Genomic DNA, 19,365 nt, shown 5'->3' with positions numbered 1-19,365 from the left:
GGCTCTGTGGGGGTGGGGGGACTGTGGCCACTGACAGTGCCACAGATTCTTTAGACTCACCGATTATATTATAGGAGGCACTATAAGGCTGTTTGTTTTGGTGTTGCGTTGCTGGTGGCCATTAGCTGGGCATATATGTTATTCTGGCTACATCTGGGGCCTCATTTATAAAACTGTGCATAGGATTCACGTCAAAAGGTTGCGTAAGCATGAAACCCAGGACGTGCGTACGCATAAAAATATTCTGATTTATGAAACAGTGCATACGCACGTCCCATGCCAGTTTTCCTTCATAAATCAGAATACATTTAATAACATGAAGTATTGTTTAACAATTCGTCTACATATTTGAGGGATTATTTTACAACATCTCCGTTTATATTTATCATCCTAAATCATATTTTTGGGCACTCCAGGGAGCATCAATCAAACAGCTGTTTGTTTATTCGTTTTAAGAGAGGCTTTTATCCGTTTCTGCAAATTAACTCTTCATATATGATACGTGAGAGGTAATATTTCATTACATTACATTACATTACATTGCATGGCATTTAGCAGACGCTCTTATCCAGAGCGACGTACAACAAAGTGCAAATTAAACACAAGAACAAGTGCAAAGAGGACCTGAGAGGACAGTATAGTTCCGAGTCCTAGTGTAAACATGCAGAAAATCAGAACCCTTTAAGAGTACAATCAACAACAATCAATTTCGATTTATTTTACACAGTGGTATCTGTTATATATCATTTTCGACTTCTCTCGTCGCCAAATGTTGTGTTGCACTTAGGAAGGGAGAAAACCCGTATAGCGAGATTCAACAATACAACACTTTAATAAGTATAACAGGGACGAAGCACGTCCTTACAGCAGCCATACCCAGCCACAACTCCCGGCAAATCTTTATACCTTTTTAAATCCTGTTTCACTTCCCGTTTTCCTGGTCTTACGTCACGAGCATTAAAGGCACAGTTTCTCATTTCCCCAGTTAATGTGCGTACGCATGGGTCAGAGTTTCCGTGGAGGACCGCACATTTTCCGGTCAAGTTCGTTTTTTATAAATGCCAAAGTTTGCTTAGAAAGTGGCGTATGCATTCTTTTGTGCCTACGCAACGTTTATAAATGAGGCCCCTGGTCTTTAGCCACCAACCTTCCAGATCCAAGTTATGTTCCTTAGACACAAGACTACAGACTATTATGACATTTTTCACAGAAGCGGATCAAGTAGCAGGATTAGCATGATGAAATATGCTACAAAATAATGTTCTGATCAAAATAAATTCTTGCCATACAGGTTTTTGTTTTAATGTACTCATGTTGAGCAAGCTAGCTCGACCATGACATCTTGTTTTGGACTTTTCACTCAAATGAAGCTTTCTCTTCCAATGCTACCAATGCCTGTGTAAATATTATGATAAATAACAACACAAGGGTCAGACACAGAAAGACAATTGGCTCAAAGCAACAGTCAAAAATCACTGTCATGTCACATCCCCCTCATCTCACTTCACTGGTGACCTGCTGCAGCGAGCATCCACTTTCAAACCATGGCGCTCGCTTACAGGGCAGTGAATGCAACAGCTCCAGCACTCTTTCTATCAATCTTCTTATCTTACACCCCAATCGAATCTTTCAGTTCACAGTCTTGAAGCGACCAGCTGTCTCAAACAACATAACTATTGTCTGTCAAGGACTGAAGACCCACCTATCATATAGCACCTAGTAATTTTGGTTTTTATATTTCATGGTTTTAGGTTATATTGATTATGGATTTATATTTATCTTAATTGGGCTTGTTCTGTTTTTTGGCTGTATGTTATTAGAATTGTTACTTTGATTCCTGGTTAGGATAGTTAACTTGTTAGTGATGTTGTATCTTTACTTGCTAGTCTGGGAATGTTATTAGACAGGTCTGGCACTATTGCTCATTGTTTCTCCTATACTGTAAGTCACTCTAGATAGGAACATGTGCTAACATACTGTATGAGACTAGTGACACTGAATGACATATGTCTGGACACTGAATCCAATCGTTACTGTACCTTACAAGCGTAAGGTAGAGTAACGATAACACAAACATCAAATGATAAAACAAACATCAGCAGTTCCTGAGATACTCAAACCACCCTGTATGCCACCAACAATCATTCCATGGTCAAAGTCACTTTGATTATATATTTTCCCCATTCTGATTGTTGATGTGAAGCTCTTGACCCATATCTACATGATTGTATGCATTGCACTGCTGCCACACAATTGGCTGATTAGATAATCATATGAATGAGTAGGTGTAATAAAGTAAAATAAAATGCCCGGTGAGTATAAATTATAGTCTGTACTTTAAAAATGTTTTCTTAAATTGCCCGTACTTGGCGCATTGTATTGTGGTATGTCATGTATGCAAATTAAATCCTTTCGAGCGCATCTCACCTGGCTCCGAAATCTTTCAAACTTGGCGTTGCATCAAATAGGACCGCATTATACTTATTTCTCACCTCAAATATTTTCATTAATGTATTTTAGTGGATTGTTTTTGAGGACTAAGAGAAATTTATTAGCGCCATATTTTTATGTTTTTCAAAAACAAATTAACTGCAGTCTACCCGGGTGTCGACTACGTGGTTTTTAGGATTCGTGTTTTTATGTATTGTGTTCTGTTTTTAGCGTTTCCGTGTTTTTGTTACCTCTGTGCACACCGTAGTCAAGCAGTTAAGTGGTCTTCCCCAGCTTACCTACAGAAAATCATCAGACCCTACACCCCTGCCAGACCTCTTCGTTCAGCCTCCACAGGCCGCTTGGCACCTCCCCCTCTCCGAACTTCCACCTCACGCTCACGACTACTGTCTGTTCTGGCTCCACGGTGGTGAACGAACTCCCCGTTGAGGTCAGAACTGTAGAATCTCTTCCCACCTTCAAGCGCAAACTGAAGACGCAACTCTTCAAGCTGCACCTCTCCCCGTCCCTCCCCACCTCCCTGTAAACCTTAATTGTTGTCTTTCTGTGATTTACTTTTTTTGTGTATCAGTATTTTTAGTTTGGCTAGGTAAGCAGTGTTTGGCTAGTTAAGGGGTTTGGTCATACTTTTGCGTTTTGTTTGTTTGTTTTTCTGTCAAAAAAAGAAAGAAAGAAAAGAAATTCAAATTGACCCTGGTCCTTATCTTTGTTGTACTGGTAGCAGTTGAAATTGTACTTCCCTCTAGGGTCTTTCAGCGCACTTATCCCTGGTTATGGGTATGTACTTTGTTGTACGTCGCTCTGGATAAGAGCCAAATGCCATTAATGAAATGTATTTCACTGTCATTCATTCGTTTAACCTGTTTCACGTTCTGATTGTTTCCCACACCTGATTGCCATTCGTTACCTGTCTTATTTAAAACCCTCATGTCTCGTCACTAGATTGTGTTTCTACATACCTTCCAGCGGTTTCGGATTGGTACCTGTTACGACTGGTTTCGCCCCCAACTTCCGTGTTTGGTTTATTCCGCCGGTCTGATTCTGAACCGTAGCTTTTCGACCCACTTCTGCACCTCGATTTCTGTTTCTGGATTTTGTTTCTTAGCCCGTTTGTTTTCGACCCTTCGCCTGCGACCACGAATACTCTTTGGATTGCCCCTGATACACCGGTTTGTTGGAATTCTGACCTATTGCCTGGACTATCTATTACGAACTGCCTGATGCTTGTCTGTTTGCTGACTTCTGACCCTCGCATGTCTGACCTGCAACTTTATGATAAAGACTCCTATTATAAAGAATCCTCCGTCTTGGTCTCGCATTCGGGTTCCCCGTTCTGCGTGCCTTATCGTGGTAGGCTATGTGCTATATTAAATTGAACATTCGGTTTTAACCCTTATCTTACAATGTCATTGGTTTCCTCCGTGACCTTTATGTTCCCTGATCAAATACCAGATAAGTGATTATAAAGAGGGCATGCATATCGAATAACTGGGAATCCAGAGAAGTGCCTATTGAACTTGTATTTCATGTTAAATCTGGTGACTAATAAAATGCCCATACGTTTTTGAACTTCTGAGCGAAGTCCCCGTTCTCTGTTTACTTTCTCTGTTGGGTAAACAGAATTGACGACCAGGATGTGAATTCCTAATTAATGCGAGAACAAGATACTTTGCTAGCTGAGTGATTAAAAAACAAAATGGCGTCTTTCGGACAGACGATTTTCACTTTGGGGAAAGTGAAGAAACCTTTGAAGCTTATGATGGCAGGCTGGAACCGTTTTTTTCAGGAAAATGGTCTGATGGAAGACGTCAAAAAGAAGTCTGTTTTTCTGACTTTTGTGGGACGGAAACCCCGCGGAGTTCTCATGGACTTGTGTGCACCTGATAAGCCAAGCGGGAAGACGTGTAAAGAAGTAATGGACGCGCTAAGGCGGTTTTATGTTCCCAAAACAAATTTTATTGCCGAACGGTGGAAATGTCATACTCGAAACCAAATGGAAGGTGAGTATCAGTGAATACATGTCCCATTTAAAAAACGAAATGGCAAATTTGGATAGTTATTGGAGGCCTTAAGGGACCGCTTTGTATGTGGCGTTAAGAGACTGACTTAAATGCAGCTCACTCAGAGGAATTAACCCTGGTGCTTGCATTTGAAATAGGATTGGCTTTTGAGGTGACCAAGATAAATGCAACATTTTGCACACTTGCAATTGGAGAGGTTGCAGAAAGCTTGCATTATCTCTCCAGTACCATATAGTGAATGGGCAGCACCTATAATGTGTACCCAAGTCAGATTGTAATGTAAGGATCTGCAGAGACTACAAAGTCACCATTAGTCCATGGTTAGAGGTAACCAATATCCAATACCTAGGACACTATCTGTATCTGTTCACGAAGCTATCAGGTGGTCTTAAATTCAAAGCTAGATTTATCGCAAGTTTATCAACAAGTGGAGCCACACGAAAGCTCAAAACCATACCTTACTATAATTGCGCACAAAGGTCTATTTGTCTATCATAGATTGCCTTCTGGAGTAGCCTCTGTACCCACTATTTCAGAAAATAATGGACCAGGTATTGCAAGGGCTAGATGGAGTTCTGTTATTTAGATGACATTCTCATAACTGGCTGCACCACTCAAGAGCACATAGCTAACCTGAAAGCTGTGTTCTTTTATGGATAAAATGTTTGCATTAAAAGGTGGTCTACCTAACAGTGTTCACTGAGTGTATATCACTCAATATGTATATTTTTGGTTTAAACACTCAATCACTGTTGATTTTAGAATCAGAACTTTATACAGTTATCAGTCAGTGAATACTCAGTCCCCCATCAGTCATGCACTGCAGATGCAGTGTAGATGCAGTTTGGTATATGTACCACTTTGTCCCACTGATACAGTTTGGACAGATACATTCTGACTGGTCTCCTCCCTCAGTCATGTCCTCAGTGTCACCCAGCTCTCAGTTGAACAAGGTTCAGCTGCAGCACTACCTCTCCCTGCCCCAGCGTGGCCTGTGTCAGGTGACCTACGTCTGGGTTGATGGCAACAGAGAAGGTCTGCGCTGCAAGACTCGAACACTGGATAGTGAGCCCAGCAGCATTGAGGGTAATGGGTTCTCATGCACACATGGTCAAGTGTATACATGTGTTCGTCGCTCCCTTTAGTAGTATTATTGGGGGTTTTTTTTAGTGTTTTTTTTAAGGTAATTATTATTATTATTATTATTATTATTATTATTATTTACTTTGTCCTCTTTGGCAGATATCCCAGAGTGGGATTTTGCTGGCACCGCCACATACCAATCAAAGGACTCTAACAGTGACATGTACCTGATCCCTGTGCGGATGTTCCGGGACCCCTTCACCCGTAACCCTAACAAGCTGGTCCTCTGCGAGGTGCTGAAGTACAACCGCAAGCCCGCAGGTATAGTCCTTCCCACGTCTGCAGTCGCTGTTCATTCTGTTTGTTTGAGCTCAGTACTGCAGCATCCCCAGCAACATCAGTCGAAGAGAGCTCACACAAACACACGCTCTGCCCAAAAACGCCACTTGCTGTCCAGCAGGTAGTGCTGAAGTATATGCCCCCTGCCCTGAGACAAAAAAGTGCCCTTTGGCTGTGGGTGGAATCTCTAGCCCTCATCACTCCTTTCCACCCTACAATACATTTAGAATGAAGTGACACTCGTAGGTGACACATTTTTGGAAACTTCCCCCCCCAAGCAAGTCTGGGCCAGATCTACGCTAAATCTGTCCCAAAGTAAGAGAACCGGTGGAGTCACTTGCTGCCTGGGCTGGATCTGCTCTTTATTGGTGTTGTAACCAGGAGGGAGCCCCCCCCCCCCCCCCCTTTCATTGGGTGACAATCGTACCTTTTGAGAGACCCAGAACCCAGGGATCCAAAGGTGCAGGTACAGTTGGGGAAACCCTTATCCCTCTTTATGCCTGTGTTGTGTTGACCAGAGCAAAACACACGATTCACCTGCAATAAAGCGATGGAGGCAGCACAGCATTTTCAGCCTTGGTTTGGGATGGAACAAGAGTACATCCTGCAAGGCATGGATGGACGCCCCTTCACCTGGCCCCTGGGGGGGTTCCCAAGACCCCAGGGTGAGTAGCCCTGAAATATCACAGTTCATTTAATGTTGTTATTTTATGAATTATTTTTATGTGAAGCTTTATATGTTTAACAGCTTAAAGGACCTTAGGAACATAAAATAGTGTCACATACCAAGTAGACTAGTTTGACACAAGGCGTTTTATTCACCAATAGGAAAAGCGAGCTTGTTCATTAAACAAACAAAGAAATAAATACAAATCCTTCCCTTTCACCCTCATTGGATCTGGTAAAAATAGCAAACAAAAAAGACAAAGACAACAAATCAAAAGCCCCCAACAGCTTTTGAGCCAGGTTTCTTGCACTTTTGCCTGTCTTGGGGTGTGCCCCAGTATGGAGAGAAGAAGAGACAAGTGGAAGAATGGTGGCATTTTTCGAGCATTGGGTGTTGCGGATTCTCAGTCTCAGAGACCTACTGTGAAAGGAAGCTAACTATTAAGCCCTGGGCTGATCAGATAACGCAAACCAATTGTGCCGACCTGCTTGACCAGTAGATGTGGCCCCAGACTGCAGCAAATCCTGTGTATGACTGCTGTAGACTCTGATGTTGCTTTTTACACTGCTACCATAAAATCAGGGTCAGTTTGGGCTCAATTCCTTTTTTGTTTCAGTGAGTTCATAAAATGAATAGAATTTTGATACAACTATAATGCTGCTTAATTAATGTATGACTCACTGGTTGGCTCTCGTAGGCCCATACTTCTGCGGAGTGGGCGCGGACTGGGCGTTTGGCCGAGACATCGCGATGAGTCACTACAAAGCCTGCATGTACGCTGGAGTGAAGATCTACGGTACCAACGGTGAATGCATGCCCTCCCAGGTATATAGTGCGGACAACTCGATGGATTCTAACCCTCTTTCCAACCCTGGCATCAGACTGTTTGCCCCTCACGTTAACCACTAGTAGCTCACAAATAGTTTTGTTTCCAGAGGTTTTCCCAAAATTTGGCACTGCTGGCAAATAAAACGGTTAAGCTATAAAATTGTAAAATGGTGAACTGTCACTAATCCTTAAATTGTGTGATTACATTGCGCAATTTGCCATATCACAATTCATTTTAATCGCTCTACAAACTACAACTCTTGGTACAGTACAAGTATGCCTTAGTGACATATTGACACTCATTCAGTGCAGCTTAGTTACAGTCATCAGTCTCATAGTCAAGTGCCACTGGTATGTGGCATTATTGGTAGCAAATCTGTTACAACCTCCTTTCTTTCTTGTCTTCTTCCTATCCCTGTCCCTGGCAGTGGGAGTTCCAGGTGGGCACGTGTGAAGGTATAGAGATGCCGGACCACTTGTGGATGGCTCGCTTCCTGCTGCACCGTGTGTGTGAAGATTTTGGGGTGATCGCAAACCTGGACCCCAAACCCATGCAGGGAGACTGGAGTGGGTCTGGTTGCCATACCAACTTCAGTACAGAGGCCATGAGAGAAGAGGGAGGGATGAAGTAAGTGTACAACTCTGCTAAGTGTGGAGAAATGTACACACACACAAACCATACCACACAGAGAAATACAGACATGCACAGAACTCTGTTATGCATGGAGAATATGCATTGCACTACACACACATACACATGGTGACTTACTTCTTGCACACAGTTTTATGTGTGAGTGTTTGTGTATATACACTACCGGTCAAAAGTTTTAGAACACCCCAATTTTTAATTGAAATTCAAGCCGTTCAAGTCCAATTAATAGCTTGAAATGGTACAAAGGTAAGTAGTGAACTGCTAGAGGTTTAAAAAAAAAAGGTAAGGTTACCCAAAAATAATATACATTTCAGAATTTTTTCAGGGAACAAGAAATGGGTTAACAACTTAAAGCTGTTCTACAGCAATGGAGGTTGATCAAGCCTTGAAAGTTGGTGCTGCCAATTCCTACAGGTGTTCCAACTTTTCTTGATTACTTACAACCCCCTCTGTCTGCATAAGTAGTGTTGGAACACACTATGGTACCATACCCTTGTGAGCATCATTTGAACAGTATTGTACTGCAGAAAGTAGTGTGTTACTATAAAAATGGCGAGAAAAAGGCAATTAACAATGGAAGAGAGACAGACCATCATGACACTTGAAAATGTAGGGCTTTCCTACAGAGAAATTGCGAAGAAAGTCAAGGTGTCAGTGAGTATAGTTTCCTTCACCATCAAAAGGCACTCTCTGACAGGAAGAGGTCTGGCAGACCCAAAGCCACAACAGAATCATAAGACAAGTTTCTGAGAGTCAACAGCTTGCGTGATAGGCGGCTCACAGGACAACAGCTTAATAGTGGCCGTAGTAAGCAAGCCTCAGTTTCAACTGTGTAGAGAAGACTTCGACTTGCAGGTTTGAACGGTCGAGTTGCAGCAAGAAAGCCATTGCTAAGACGTCAGAATAAGAAGAGGCTTGCCTGGGCCATGAAACACCGCCAATGGACTACTGAAGACTGGAAGAAGGTGTTATAGACTGATGAATCAAAGTTTGAAATCTTTGGTTCATCACGCAGGGTTTTTGTACGCCGTTGAGTAGGCGAAAGGATGGTTCCTCAGTGTGTGACATCAACTGCCAAACATGGAGGAGGAAGCGTGATGGTCTGGGGCTGTTTTTCTGGATCCAGGGTCGGTGACTTGTACAGAGTGAGAGGCCCCATGAACCAAAATGGCTACCACAGCATTCTGCAGCGCCATGCAGTACCCTCTGGTATGCGCCTAGTTGGTCGGGTTCATCCTACAGCAAGATAATGACCCAAAACATACGTCCAAGCTATGCCAGAACTACCTCAGGAAAAAAGAACAAGATGGTAAGCTTGAAAACATGGAGTGGCCAGCACAGTCTCCAGACTTAAACCCCATCGAGCTGGTTTGGGATGAACTGGACAGAAGAGTGAAAGCAAAGCAACCTTACAAGTGCCACACATTTATGGGAACTTCTGCAATAGAGTTGGGAAGAACTTTTTGCAGAATATTTGATTTCCATTGTAGAAAGAATGCCACGAGGGTGTTCAGCTGTTATATCTGCCAAAGGTGGCTACTTTGAGTCAAAAGTTTAGAATACATTTTGGTTTATAAATTGATTCCATGATTTATTTTTTAACCTCAATTGTTTATTTGTTCTATGCTTTCATTTCAGAGTACAATAAGACATTAAACTGCATAATTTTCAATAAAAAACTGGAAAAATTGGGGTGTTCTAAAACTTTTGACCGGTAGTGCATGTACATACACCACACATGCGTGCACTCATGTACAGACACCACATTAAATAACTCTTTATAGTGACAGTGCATTTTTACTTGACATATGTTGACTTAAGCTTAATAATAAATGAATTGCTTGATTTGGCCCTCTGCTCCTCCTTCCATCAGACACATAGAAGACGCCATTGAGAAGCTGGAAAAGCGCCACACCCACCATATCCGCTGCTATGACATGCACGGTGGTGAGGACAACAAGCGCAGGTTGACGGGCGCCCACGAGACTGCCAGTATCGACCAATTCTCCGCGGGCACCGCAAATAGAGTTGCCAGCATCCGTATCCCACGTTGCGTGGACAAGGACGGCCGGGGTTATTTTGAGGACCGCCGCCCTGCTGCCAACTGCGACCCCTACGTAGTGACAGAGGCCATCATCCGTACCTGTCTGCTGGGTGAGATTGACTGAGGCTCTGTGGGAGTGGGGGGGGGGGAAGGAGACAGGATAGCCATACTATATTTCTCTAGGTGAACAGTTACTGACAACATCACTGTAAAAGTACAAATTGCCTTTTAAAAGTAAAAGGCTATAGTATACAGACATGCAAAAATTTGGGCACCCCTAGTCAAAAGGTTGTTTCCTCTTTTAATATCTTGGTGAATAGAAGCAAACTTGACCTCTAAATGGTACAAAGTTAAACATCACACATTTTCATAGCCCAATCCATTTCTTGCTCATAATATGGTTGGTTAGCTAAAGTGAAAACTATATAAAATATAAATAGTGTTGTGTAGCACACTGAAGTCAACATTTCATAAAGTCACCTGTTCGGCGAACATTTACTTACCAAAACACTACGAAAACACTACGAATAGACAGCAGGCTCTGTCACGTTTGTCACTGTCAGCTTACCAAAACAGTGCGTGAGAATACTGAACTGTATAATAAAACGTGTGTTGTATTTATAGACTGGGAAGTCAGTGTTGTGGTTTGAGGGTGTTTGTTGCTGCAATTCCCCTTGACCGTTAAATTACCTATTGTACCTTTAATATTTGGTGGAATCCATTCTTCCTTCCATTCACACAATACTTCCTGTGCCCCCATCTGCCACACAACCCAAAAGCATAATGGACCCACCTCCATGCTTAACAATTGGCAAGCTGGTGTTCTCTACAAAGGCTTCACCCTTTTTCTCCAAAAGATACCGTCTTTGGTTGTGGCCAAAAAGTTCCACTTTGGTTTTGTCAGTCAAAAGCACATTGTTCTAAAAAGCTTCAGGCTTCTCAGTGTTCTCTTTTGTATACTTCAGGTGCTTAATTTTGTGTTCAGGTGGTCAGAAAGACTTCTTTCTGGTGACTATGCCATGTTCAAAGTATGTTGTATTGTCCTATGAACAGCTAGACCTGTGCCTGCTATTATTATTTATTTATTTTTGCCGCTCTTCAGTGATGTGTGTGGGTTTTTCTAAGCATTTCTCACTTGGTCTCGGGCCAGTCTCTGAATATGTTCTTTGTCTTCCAGACCTTGCCTTGTCTTCAACTGTTCCATTGATCTTCCTTTTTCTAATAATGTTTACGACAGTGTTGTTTAAACCGCCTACGCTTGAAGCCTACTCCTTGGTGGAAATAAACCATCTTCTGGTGCCCTGGTCAAAGGCAATGGCAGTAGTATACTTAACCTGATATACATGTCTTTGTGCTTGGCTGAGCATCTGGTATGAATCTCATTCAGAATGTTGTCTCCCTTCTTTTGAAACCAAAGTTTCTGGGATTTCTTTTTTTGATATGGTAATGGTGGAGGTACAGCATGAATAAAAAATATATTAGCGATGTCACTGTATTTTCTTGTTTACAATACTAATTATTTCTTCGGCTACCCCTCATCTTAAATTGGCTGGGGATCCTCAGGTCCCCACTGCATTAGTTCCTTTGAAATCTACAGGTTACAAGCTTTTTTCAAAGAGAAAACAGCCAGCAGCCTGGCATTACCCCTGGAGCAATGTGGGGTTAAGGGCCTTTGATCAAGGGCACATGGAATTGTCAGACACAGAAAGACAATTGGCTCAAAGCAACAGTCAATAGAGCATTTTTCTCCATAAAAACAAAAACAATCACTGTCATGTCACATTCCCCTCATCTCACTTCACCGGCCACAGTGTCTGCTGGTTTTCGGGTTGTTCTCAGAACCTGTGGTGCATTCAAGTCATTGATTGGCTAAAGAATCGACACTCCTTGTTCTGGAGGCCTTAATTGACAGCTGATTGAAAGGAAACCTCCAAAACCAGCAGATACTGCGGCCCCTTAGGGATTCAGTTTGACACCCCTGTTTTACTGTGTAGTGGTTCCACTGGTAGAACAAAATCTAATTTAGCTGATTATATATTAGGGTTTTTGGTTGTTATGTTAGGTTTTATGTGCATCTTATTTTGGCTTGTTCTTTTTGTAGTCTGTATGTTATGAGAATTTGTACTTTGATTCCTGCTTAGCATAGTTAACTTGCCCTCGTGCATTATTGATGTTGCATTGCTTGTCTTTACTTGCTAGTCTGGGAATGTTATTGGACAGGTCTGGCACTATTGCTCATTTTAAAACATGTGAATGGACTTCCGTTTCTCCTCACTGTAAGTCACTCTAGATGGGAGCATGTGCTAACATACTATATGTGACTAGGGACACTGAATGACATGTCTGAAAATTAATCTTCAGTTTAACAGTATAGTCCTATACAATGCTATGCTATGCAATCAGCTTGCTTTGTGTTTGCCACAGAGATGGGGACTCGAGTCAGCGAGTCAGGACTTGAAAGGTAAGTCAGTTTACCAGCACCGGAGCTGATCCCACTGCTGTTCACATATCTTGCATTTCAGACTCCATAGCATAACGGAAGCGCATATTCTTATTTTGTTGACTGCCAAGTTAAGCGATGTTGGCTTGAGAAGCCCCATACAGCAAGCAGCTGCGTTTTCAGTAAAACTACCATGTAATGATCAAGCTTTGCACTATTTTAAAAACCTTTCAGTATGATCTTTAAGATTGATATGCAAGCAAGACAGCGTGATTTTGGATGTCTTGTTGGGTGACGTTAGGTACTAGTTGCGTGGACATTGTTTGGTGTTCCAGTGTCATACAAATATGAACTCTATTTTTAGTCCAAGATTAACTGGCCGCTATTTTTTATTTATTTATTGACCATCTTATATTACAGCCCATGGTAATGCTTACAATGAGTGACATTAGTCACACAGAGCTCTTCAATAGAATGGTTATTTATTTGGTATTATTTATTGATATATCAATTACCTACCACACCAGACCTGAGGTTTTGGCAAGCCTTTCTCCAGCTATCCAGAGGAAGGCTTTGCCAAAACGTTCACGAACGTGGTAGTTTCTATATCTTCAATTAGGCTAGGAATTTCTATTGCCATACTGTTTAGGCTGAACCATTCTGGAGACTTGAGACTTGACTTGCACTTGCATTTGAGTTGTGAACATCTCTGGTTTGCCATATAACAAGTCTCCCTGCATTTGTCCTGCCATACACTCCCATCAGACAAATACAATAAAATGTGTTAATTGATCTGATAGGAAGTAGGCCACGGTAAATTAAAGATGCAATGTGTTTTTTACACTGAGAAGGCCTGACTTTATCATTGTTGATTTTTAAACCAAATAATAATAAACTGGTTGTTGTCCAGGAGCCTTTAGATCAGGGGTCACCAACACGGTGCCCGCGGGCACCAGGTCGCCCCCAAGGACCACATGAGTTGCCCGCAGGCCTGTTCTAAAAATAGCACAACTCACTAGTGAGCTGCTTCTAAAATTTGGTGCACAACCGCTCAAGTCGGCGACCAGTGGTTTTTAGCTGGCAGGAGTCAGTGGTAAACCAAGGAGCAGTGTGGGAAAAGGAGACTGCGGGTTTTCAGGGGAGCAAGGTCGTCAAGGGAAGAGGAGAGGCAGCCGTTGTAGTGGCTTACTAAGTCAGCAGGGAAGGGGAGGGCTAGGGTAGGAGTTGATGAGAGATTAGAGATCTGTGGAGTCAATGTGTTTAATGTTTCTGAAGGTGATGGACCGTTGCTCTTTTGAATTTGAGGGGCGTGAACCTCAAAGAGCATGACTTCATGGTCGGAGATGGGGAACTCTGTATCAGCGATGTTGCAGGGAGTGATACCAGTGCAGCAGATTAAATTGAGTGTATGACCTTCGTTATGGGTTAGGAAGTTAACATATTGTGTGATACCAAGACAGTCAAGGAGTGAAGTTAAATCATTGGTAAAAACACTGGATGGGTCATTCATGTGAATGTTAAAGTCACCCATAAGGATAACAGTCGGGGTCATTACACAAACAGATGTTAAAAATGATGAGAATTCAGTGAGGAAAACAGCAGAGGGCGTAGGGGGTCTGTAGATAGTGACAATAATGATTGGTTTAGGACCAGTGAGTTTTACCACTAAACATTCAAAGGAGGAGTGATGGGGAATAGTGACAGTAGTGACTTTAATGTTCTCATGATGGAGCGCAGCGAGACCACCCCCCCCTGCCGACAGCACGGTGTTTATGTATATAGGAAAAACCCGGTGGAGCAGCTTCATTAAGCTGGGAGAAGTCATTCGGCTGTTGCCAGGTCTAAGTGAGGCATGAAAAGTCAAGGTTTCTGTCAAGGATAAGCTCAGAGACCAGCAGGACCTGGACCATTTTAAATGAGCAAGTGCCGCATATGAGGCTGCCTTAGGCTGGGAGGATAGTACACTGTAATTGACAGAATGGGCGACAGCACGAGGGGAGCGGGGCTTGGTGGACCAAAAAGAGCCAATACTTAAAATGTTAAATGGGCTAAAAGGGGTAAAAAGGGTAAAAGGGGAGCCGGAACTGTCGGATCTAAAACCATCACTGGCAGGAGGGACAGCAGACTGATGCACCACAACCGGAACAGGGGCAGCTTCCGGTAAGGGGGTGTAAGATGTAAACAACAGTCAGTCCTGTGGAGCAGAGTGAACGGCATGCTGTAAATGAGCGGCTAGCATATGGCTACCCAGTCTGTTGGGGTAGACTCCATCAGGTCTAAAAAAGGAGGAGCGGTTCCAGAACAAAGTAAAATTATCGATAAAACATTGGTTGTTGACTCTACAAGCCGACTGAAGCCAGGTATTTAAACTGAGGATCCGGCTAAAGCGCGCCACTCTCCCCAGCGTGGGTATGGGACCGGAAATAAAAACAGACTTTCCAAAGCTATTGAAAAAGTTTAAAAGGTTGTTAAAATCATTTTTTATCAGCTCAGACTGCTGGCGAGCTGTATCATTAGTTCCCACATGAACTATCACCTGAGTGATAGAGGACGGGAGCTTACCCAAAATTATAGGGACTGTGGCAGCGGGGAAACCGTGTGTGGCTACGTTGCAAAAACGGAGGTCCCTGGTTATAGAATCCCCTATTATTAAAGTGGTCGGGGAGAAAAGGGGACACGGAAGGGATACGGAAGATAAATCCGTCCGGGCAGGCGGGTGTTGTAGCAGGGCAGAGTTGAGGCTTGGTAATGGCTCCCACGACAGTCCTGCGGAGCTCCGGGCTGATCAGACTGGATAGGGGGCTGAATCATGCCTCAAGGAGGAGACCGAGAGGGACAGGGGGTGAACTGCATTAGGCCAGGTTAGAGTTTGAAGTAGCCTCACTATGTGAGGGCGAGGGTCCAGACTCTTCAGGCTTGGCAGATGACGGGAGAATGGAACAACCCATGTTCCTGGACCTCTTTGCCTTGGGTGTGGACTGGTGTTCCCCAGCAGCTCAAAGCTATTTCCCAGCTGAGTAGGAGGATGATAAATGCGGTAGGCATTCCTACCTGGCTTCTTGGCACCCTGGACGATATTTCCGAGGCAGCGGGAGGCCTGGTTCAATTTAGCTCCAAGCCATAGCCCGGGGTCCTCCTCGGGGATCGATTGGATGGACAGCTACACCGGCAACAAGCCTGTTGGGGGACCAGGCGCTGAGCCGTCCAGGATACCGGTGGCAAGACCAGTACTAGCAGCAGCAGCAGAGTCCAGAAGCCGCTCATCCTCTTGGATTTGGTGCAGGGTAGATACCTGGCCCTCCAGCTCCACAATCTTTTTGCTCAGACAGAGGCAATGTAGTGAGAACAGTCCGGGGGAGAGGTGAGTATTGTGATTGTAGTGTGATATAATTTTCACTGAAATTCTTCATGGAGGCAGGTAACGGACATAAGCAACAAGTTTTTCTTGGCAAAAAAGTACAATGTTTTTGACTGGCCAAGTCAATCACACAACCTGAATCTAATTGAACATGTGTTTCACTTGCTGAAGATAAGAGTGAAGAGAAAAAAGACCACAAAACAATCAGGAAGTTGGGTACAGGTTTGGAGAGCATCACCAAGGAAGATCCAGTGTCTGGAGATGTTTATGGATCACCAGACATTGAATGCAACATATTCAATAAGATTACTTTATTTAAGATTAATTTGTCCAATTACTTTTGGTCCCCTAACATGGATCATTGGATCCATGTTGGGTGTAAATGCCCTGAAATGAAAATTGACAGTCTGCAATTTACCCTTATATTTCTTGTTTCATTTCAAATTGTCAGGTGTGCGGGACAGGGAACCAATAGCAGACTCAGGGATATAGTAAAAGGCAGGCTTTATTACCAAAGGGAAGATCTGATAACGCAATCCAAAAACGGACATATGGGGTAGACAGCGTAATCGGGAAACGGGGAGAGTTCAGTAACCAGGGAGTCCAAACAAGCGAAGGTACAAGTACAAAAACCAAAACACAAAGTCCAAAAACCAGGCAGAGAATCAAAAACCTGGAAAAGCCAAAAAACAGAGCAAACCAGTCAGAATGAACTGGGACAAAGCACAGGGAAGCGGAAGCAAGAACTGGATATCTGCAGTGAAGAGAGCGCATTGTTGAATTTGTGGCAGCACATTTTGTTTCTCTGCATATAAGCTTGAATCCTCATTATATTTAACATTATGTTTCACAGCTTGTTCTTTAAGCGAGTCATTTGGCAAAAAGCCCGTTCAACAGCAGAAAAGCTAGAAGAGACAGGGCAAAGTTACCCAGTCATTAAAAATCTCTCATCTGCTGCATCTATGTGCACTGCAACTTCAATCCAAAAGTCTTCAACTTTGCTGTCCTCTGCTTTTCCTTTATCTCCTTTTAGGAGAGAGGAAGAAGGGAATATCATCTAGCTTTGGCTTAGTTGCACACATAACATGGCTGGGTGACAGGAATTTGACAGAGTCTAGTTGTTTCATGTTACCTGGAAGCCTCTTCTTGATCTCCTTGGCTAACTATAGCATGTACTCCCTGCTAGGGCTGCAACTAATGATAATTTTGTTATCGATTAATCTCTCGATTATTTTATCAATTCAATTTGCATTTGAACATTTAAAAATGTATTGACACGTTTTATTATGAAGTCTTACTGACTCATTATAGCTACTTTATTCTCTTGAAATAATACAACCCACCAGTTACAATGACATTGTTTTTCATTATATACAATTTATCTATGCCTGTAGCTACATGCTGAAAATACAAATTATCTCCTTGGCTAACTCTAGCATGTAGTCCCTGCATCTCTTTTACATATCTTATATTGCCTGATCACTTATTCCTCTTGATTTATTAAGACAGAACTGCACCTCTAAGTCTACAGCATCAAAGGGGAGAAGATGCTCATCAGACAGGCAGAGCATCACGATGTCATGCCAGCCCTGGAATGTCTGTCGCAGTGCTATTCGCTCAAGTAGCATGTAGTCCCTGCATCTCTTTTACATGTCCTATATTGCCTGGTTACCCCTATATTACCCTGAAGATGCTTATCAGACAGGGTATACATCATGATGTCAAGCCAGCTCTGGAATGTCTGTGGCAACGCTATACGCTCAAGTAGAGACTGGTAGAATGATACAAGCTCTGCTAGAGGTTTTGCAGGATTGGGTGTGTCCAGATGCAAGATTTTATTAATACTGTTTATCTCTGACCCAACTGGTTGGAGGAATTTGAAGTAGAGCTGATTAATATTGTCATTGTACATTTAATAAAGCAGGTCTGCAGCATAGGTTCCCTCACTGTCTTTTGTCAACTGGAAATGCAATTTCAGATCCTCGTACTGTGAAATGATAGGGTTCACGCACTCACTGACGGCAGGCCACCTAGTGTCAAATAGTTGCAGTATCTTCAAGGGGGCTTCACCTACATTTATGGTCTTGTACAATTCTGCATATTTTTGAAGGCGCTGTGTGGCATTTGAAAACCAGCTGCAAGCAGAGGTGAGTGAAACGAGATCTTTTCTAGAAAGCGTGATGTCATTTCACTGAGCTAACGTGGCTAATTAACCAATAATGCATTGTTATCGCTATGCATATAGAAATATAAAGAGCTGTCTTCCAGTACATCAAACGGTCACTATATTTAATTAATTGATTATAATTAATTTAGTCAACATTAATCTTTCTCTTAAGTTACATTAGCAAGTATCTGGATACCGGGACTAGTCCTTAAAAACGTTCCTATGCTGATAGTTAACGTTAGACACAAACAGCAGCCACTCTCACTCTTGTCGTTCCGTACTGGCAAGTTACAGTAATTAACAACATACCCGAAAATAAACGGTTTGAAAACTAGGGAAGACTTCACACAAGCACATGCACTATTTGTAAATGAACCGTATAGTTTTCTCTTTAGAAAATAAGAGGATCCGAGTGTCTTGAATATTTTGAGTTGAATTTCAAAAATGTTCTCGCGATCATCCAGTGGCTGTTGTATCTTATCAGCGTTATATCGAGGAAATGCGGCCGTTGTGTAAAATTCACAATGCCACCCGTGCCAACATTGGCTTACGATGAATATGCGACCTTTGGGATAAAGACTCTGACGAGGAGGAGGTGCGGAGAGCCAAGCACGACTAAGGGTCATCCTAAGTAAGCGAACACACAGAAGTGTCCGCCACCAAGACCCCGGGGGAATAGCAGAGACCGTGGTACAATAGGAGACGGCTCCGAACAAATAAGAGCCCCAAATAACAGCTCAAAAAATAAAGCTACCTATCAAAACCAGGGCGAAGAAATAACAAAAAACAGAGTGCATAAACGTGAGCACTCAAACCCCAAACCGGGGGGAAACCCAAAATAAACGTACAACCTAGTGTAAAATACTAGGCACCGAAAATAAAACACCAGGAGTCGCAGCTCCGGAAAACTTAGAAATAAAAATACATACCCGGGACACAGTCCCTTACCCACAGACTCACACGAGCCGAAAAATAAAAGTAAACAAGGAAACTCAACCCCAAGGAAGGTGTTCGCATAAGGCACACTGCCAGCGAGCAGAACCCCTTACCTATATTGATAGTTTTGTGATTCGAAAAAGGCTCAGAAAGAACTGATACCCAGCACAATACCCAACTCAACTACCAGAGTCTACCGTGTGCTATACCAGCTTGGGTGACAGAGCCTAAGTGTACACCGAAGCAAAGACCGATGGAAAATGAGAGCTTTAAATACTCTCCAGAGGTAGGTACCTGGCTGGCACTAATGACTACCAGGTGAAGGTAATAAAGCACCCCCTCTGGTGGCCATAGTCGGTACTGCCTTCCAACCCTGACA

General features: G+C 42.9%; 1 protein-coding gene across 1 annotated transcript; it reads left to right on the top strand.

Annotated features, from left to right (window-relative positions):
* The first annotated feature begins 3,411 nt into the window (after nucleotides 1-3,411).
* On the top strand, nucleotides 3,412-10,209 carry LOC133141700 (glutamine synthetase-like). The gene is made up of 7 exons (XM_061262332.1): nucleotides 3,412-4,451; nucleotides 5,388-5,558; nucleotides 5,715-5,876; nucleotides 6,413-6,559; nucleotides 7,259-7,386; nucleotides 7,818-8,017; nucleotides 9,915-10,209. The coding sequence occupies exons 1-7, from the start codon at nucleotides 4,148-4,150 to the stop codon at nucleotides 10,207-10,209; spliced, it is 1,407 nt and encodes a 468-aa protein (XP_061118316.1). The 5' UTR covers nucleotides 3,412-4,147.
* The last annotated feature ends 9,156 nt before the right edge of the window (nucleotides 10,210-19,365 follow it).

Source organism: Conger conger, chromosome 12, assembly GCF_963514075.1.
Source record: "Conger conger chromosome 12, fConCon1.1, whole genome shotgun sequence".
Classification (NCBI taxonomy): Eukaryota; Metazoa; Chordata; class Actinopteri; order Anguilliformes; family Congridae; genus Conger; species Conger conger.
This window is presented reverse-complemented; position numbering and strand designations above follow the sequence as displayed.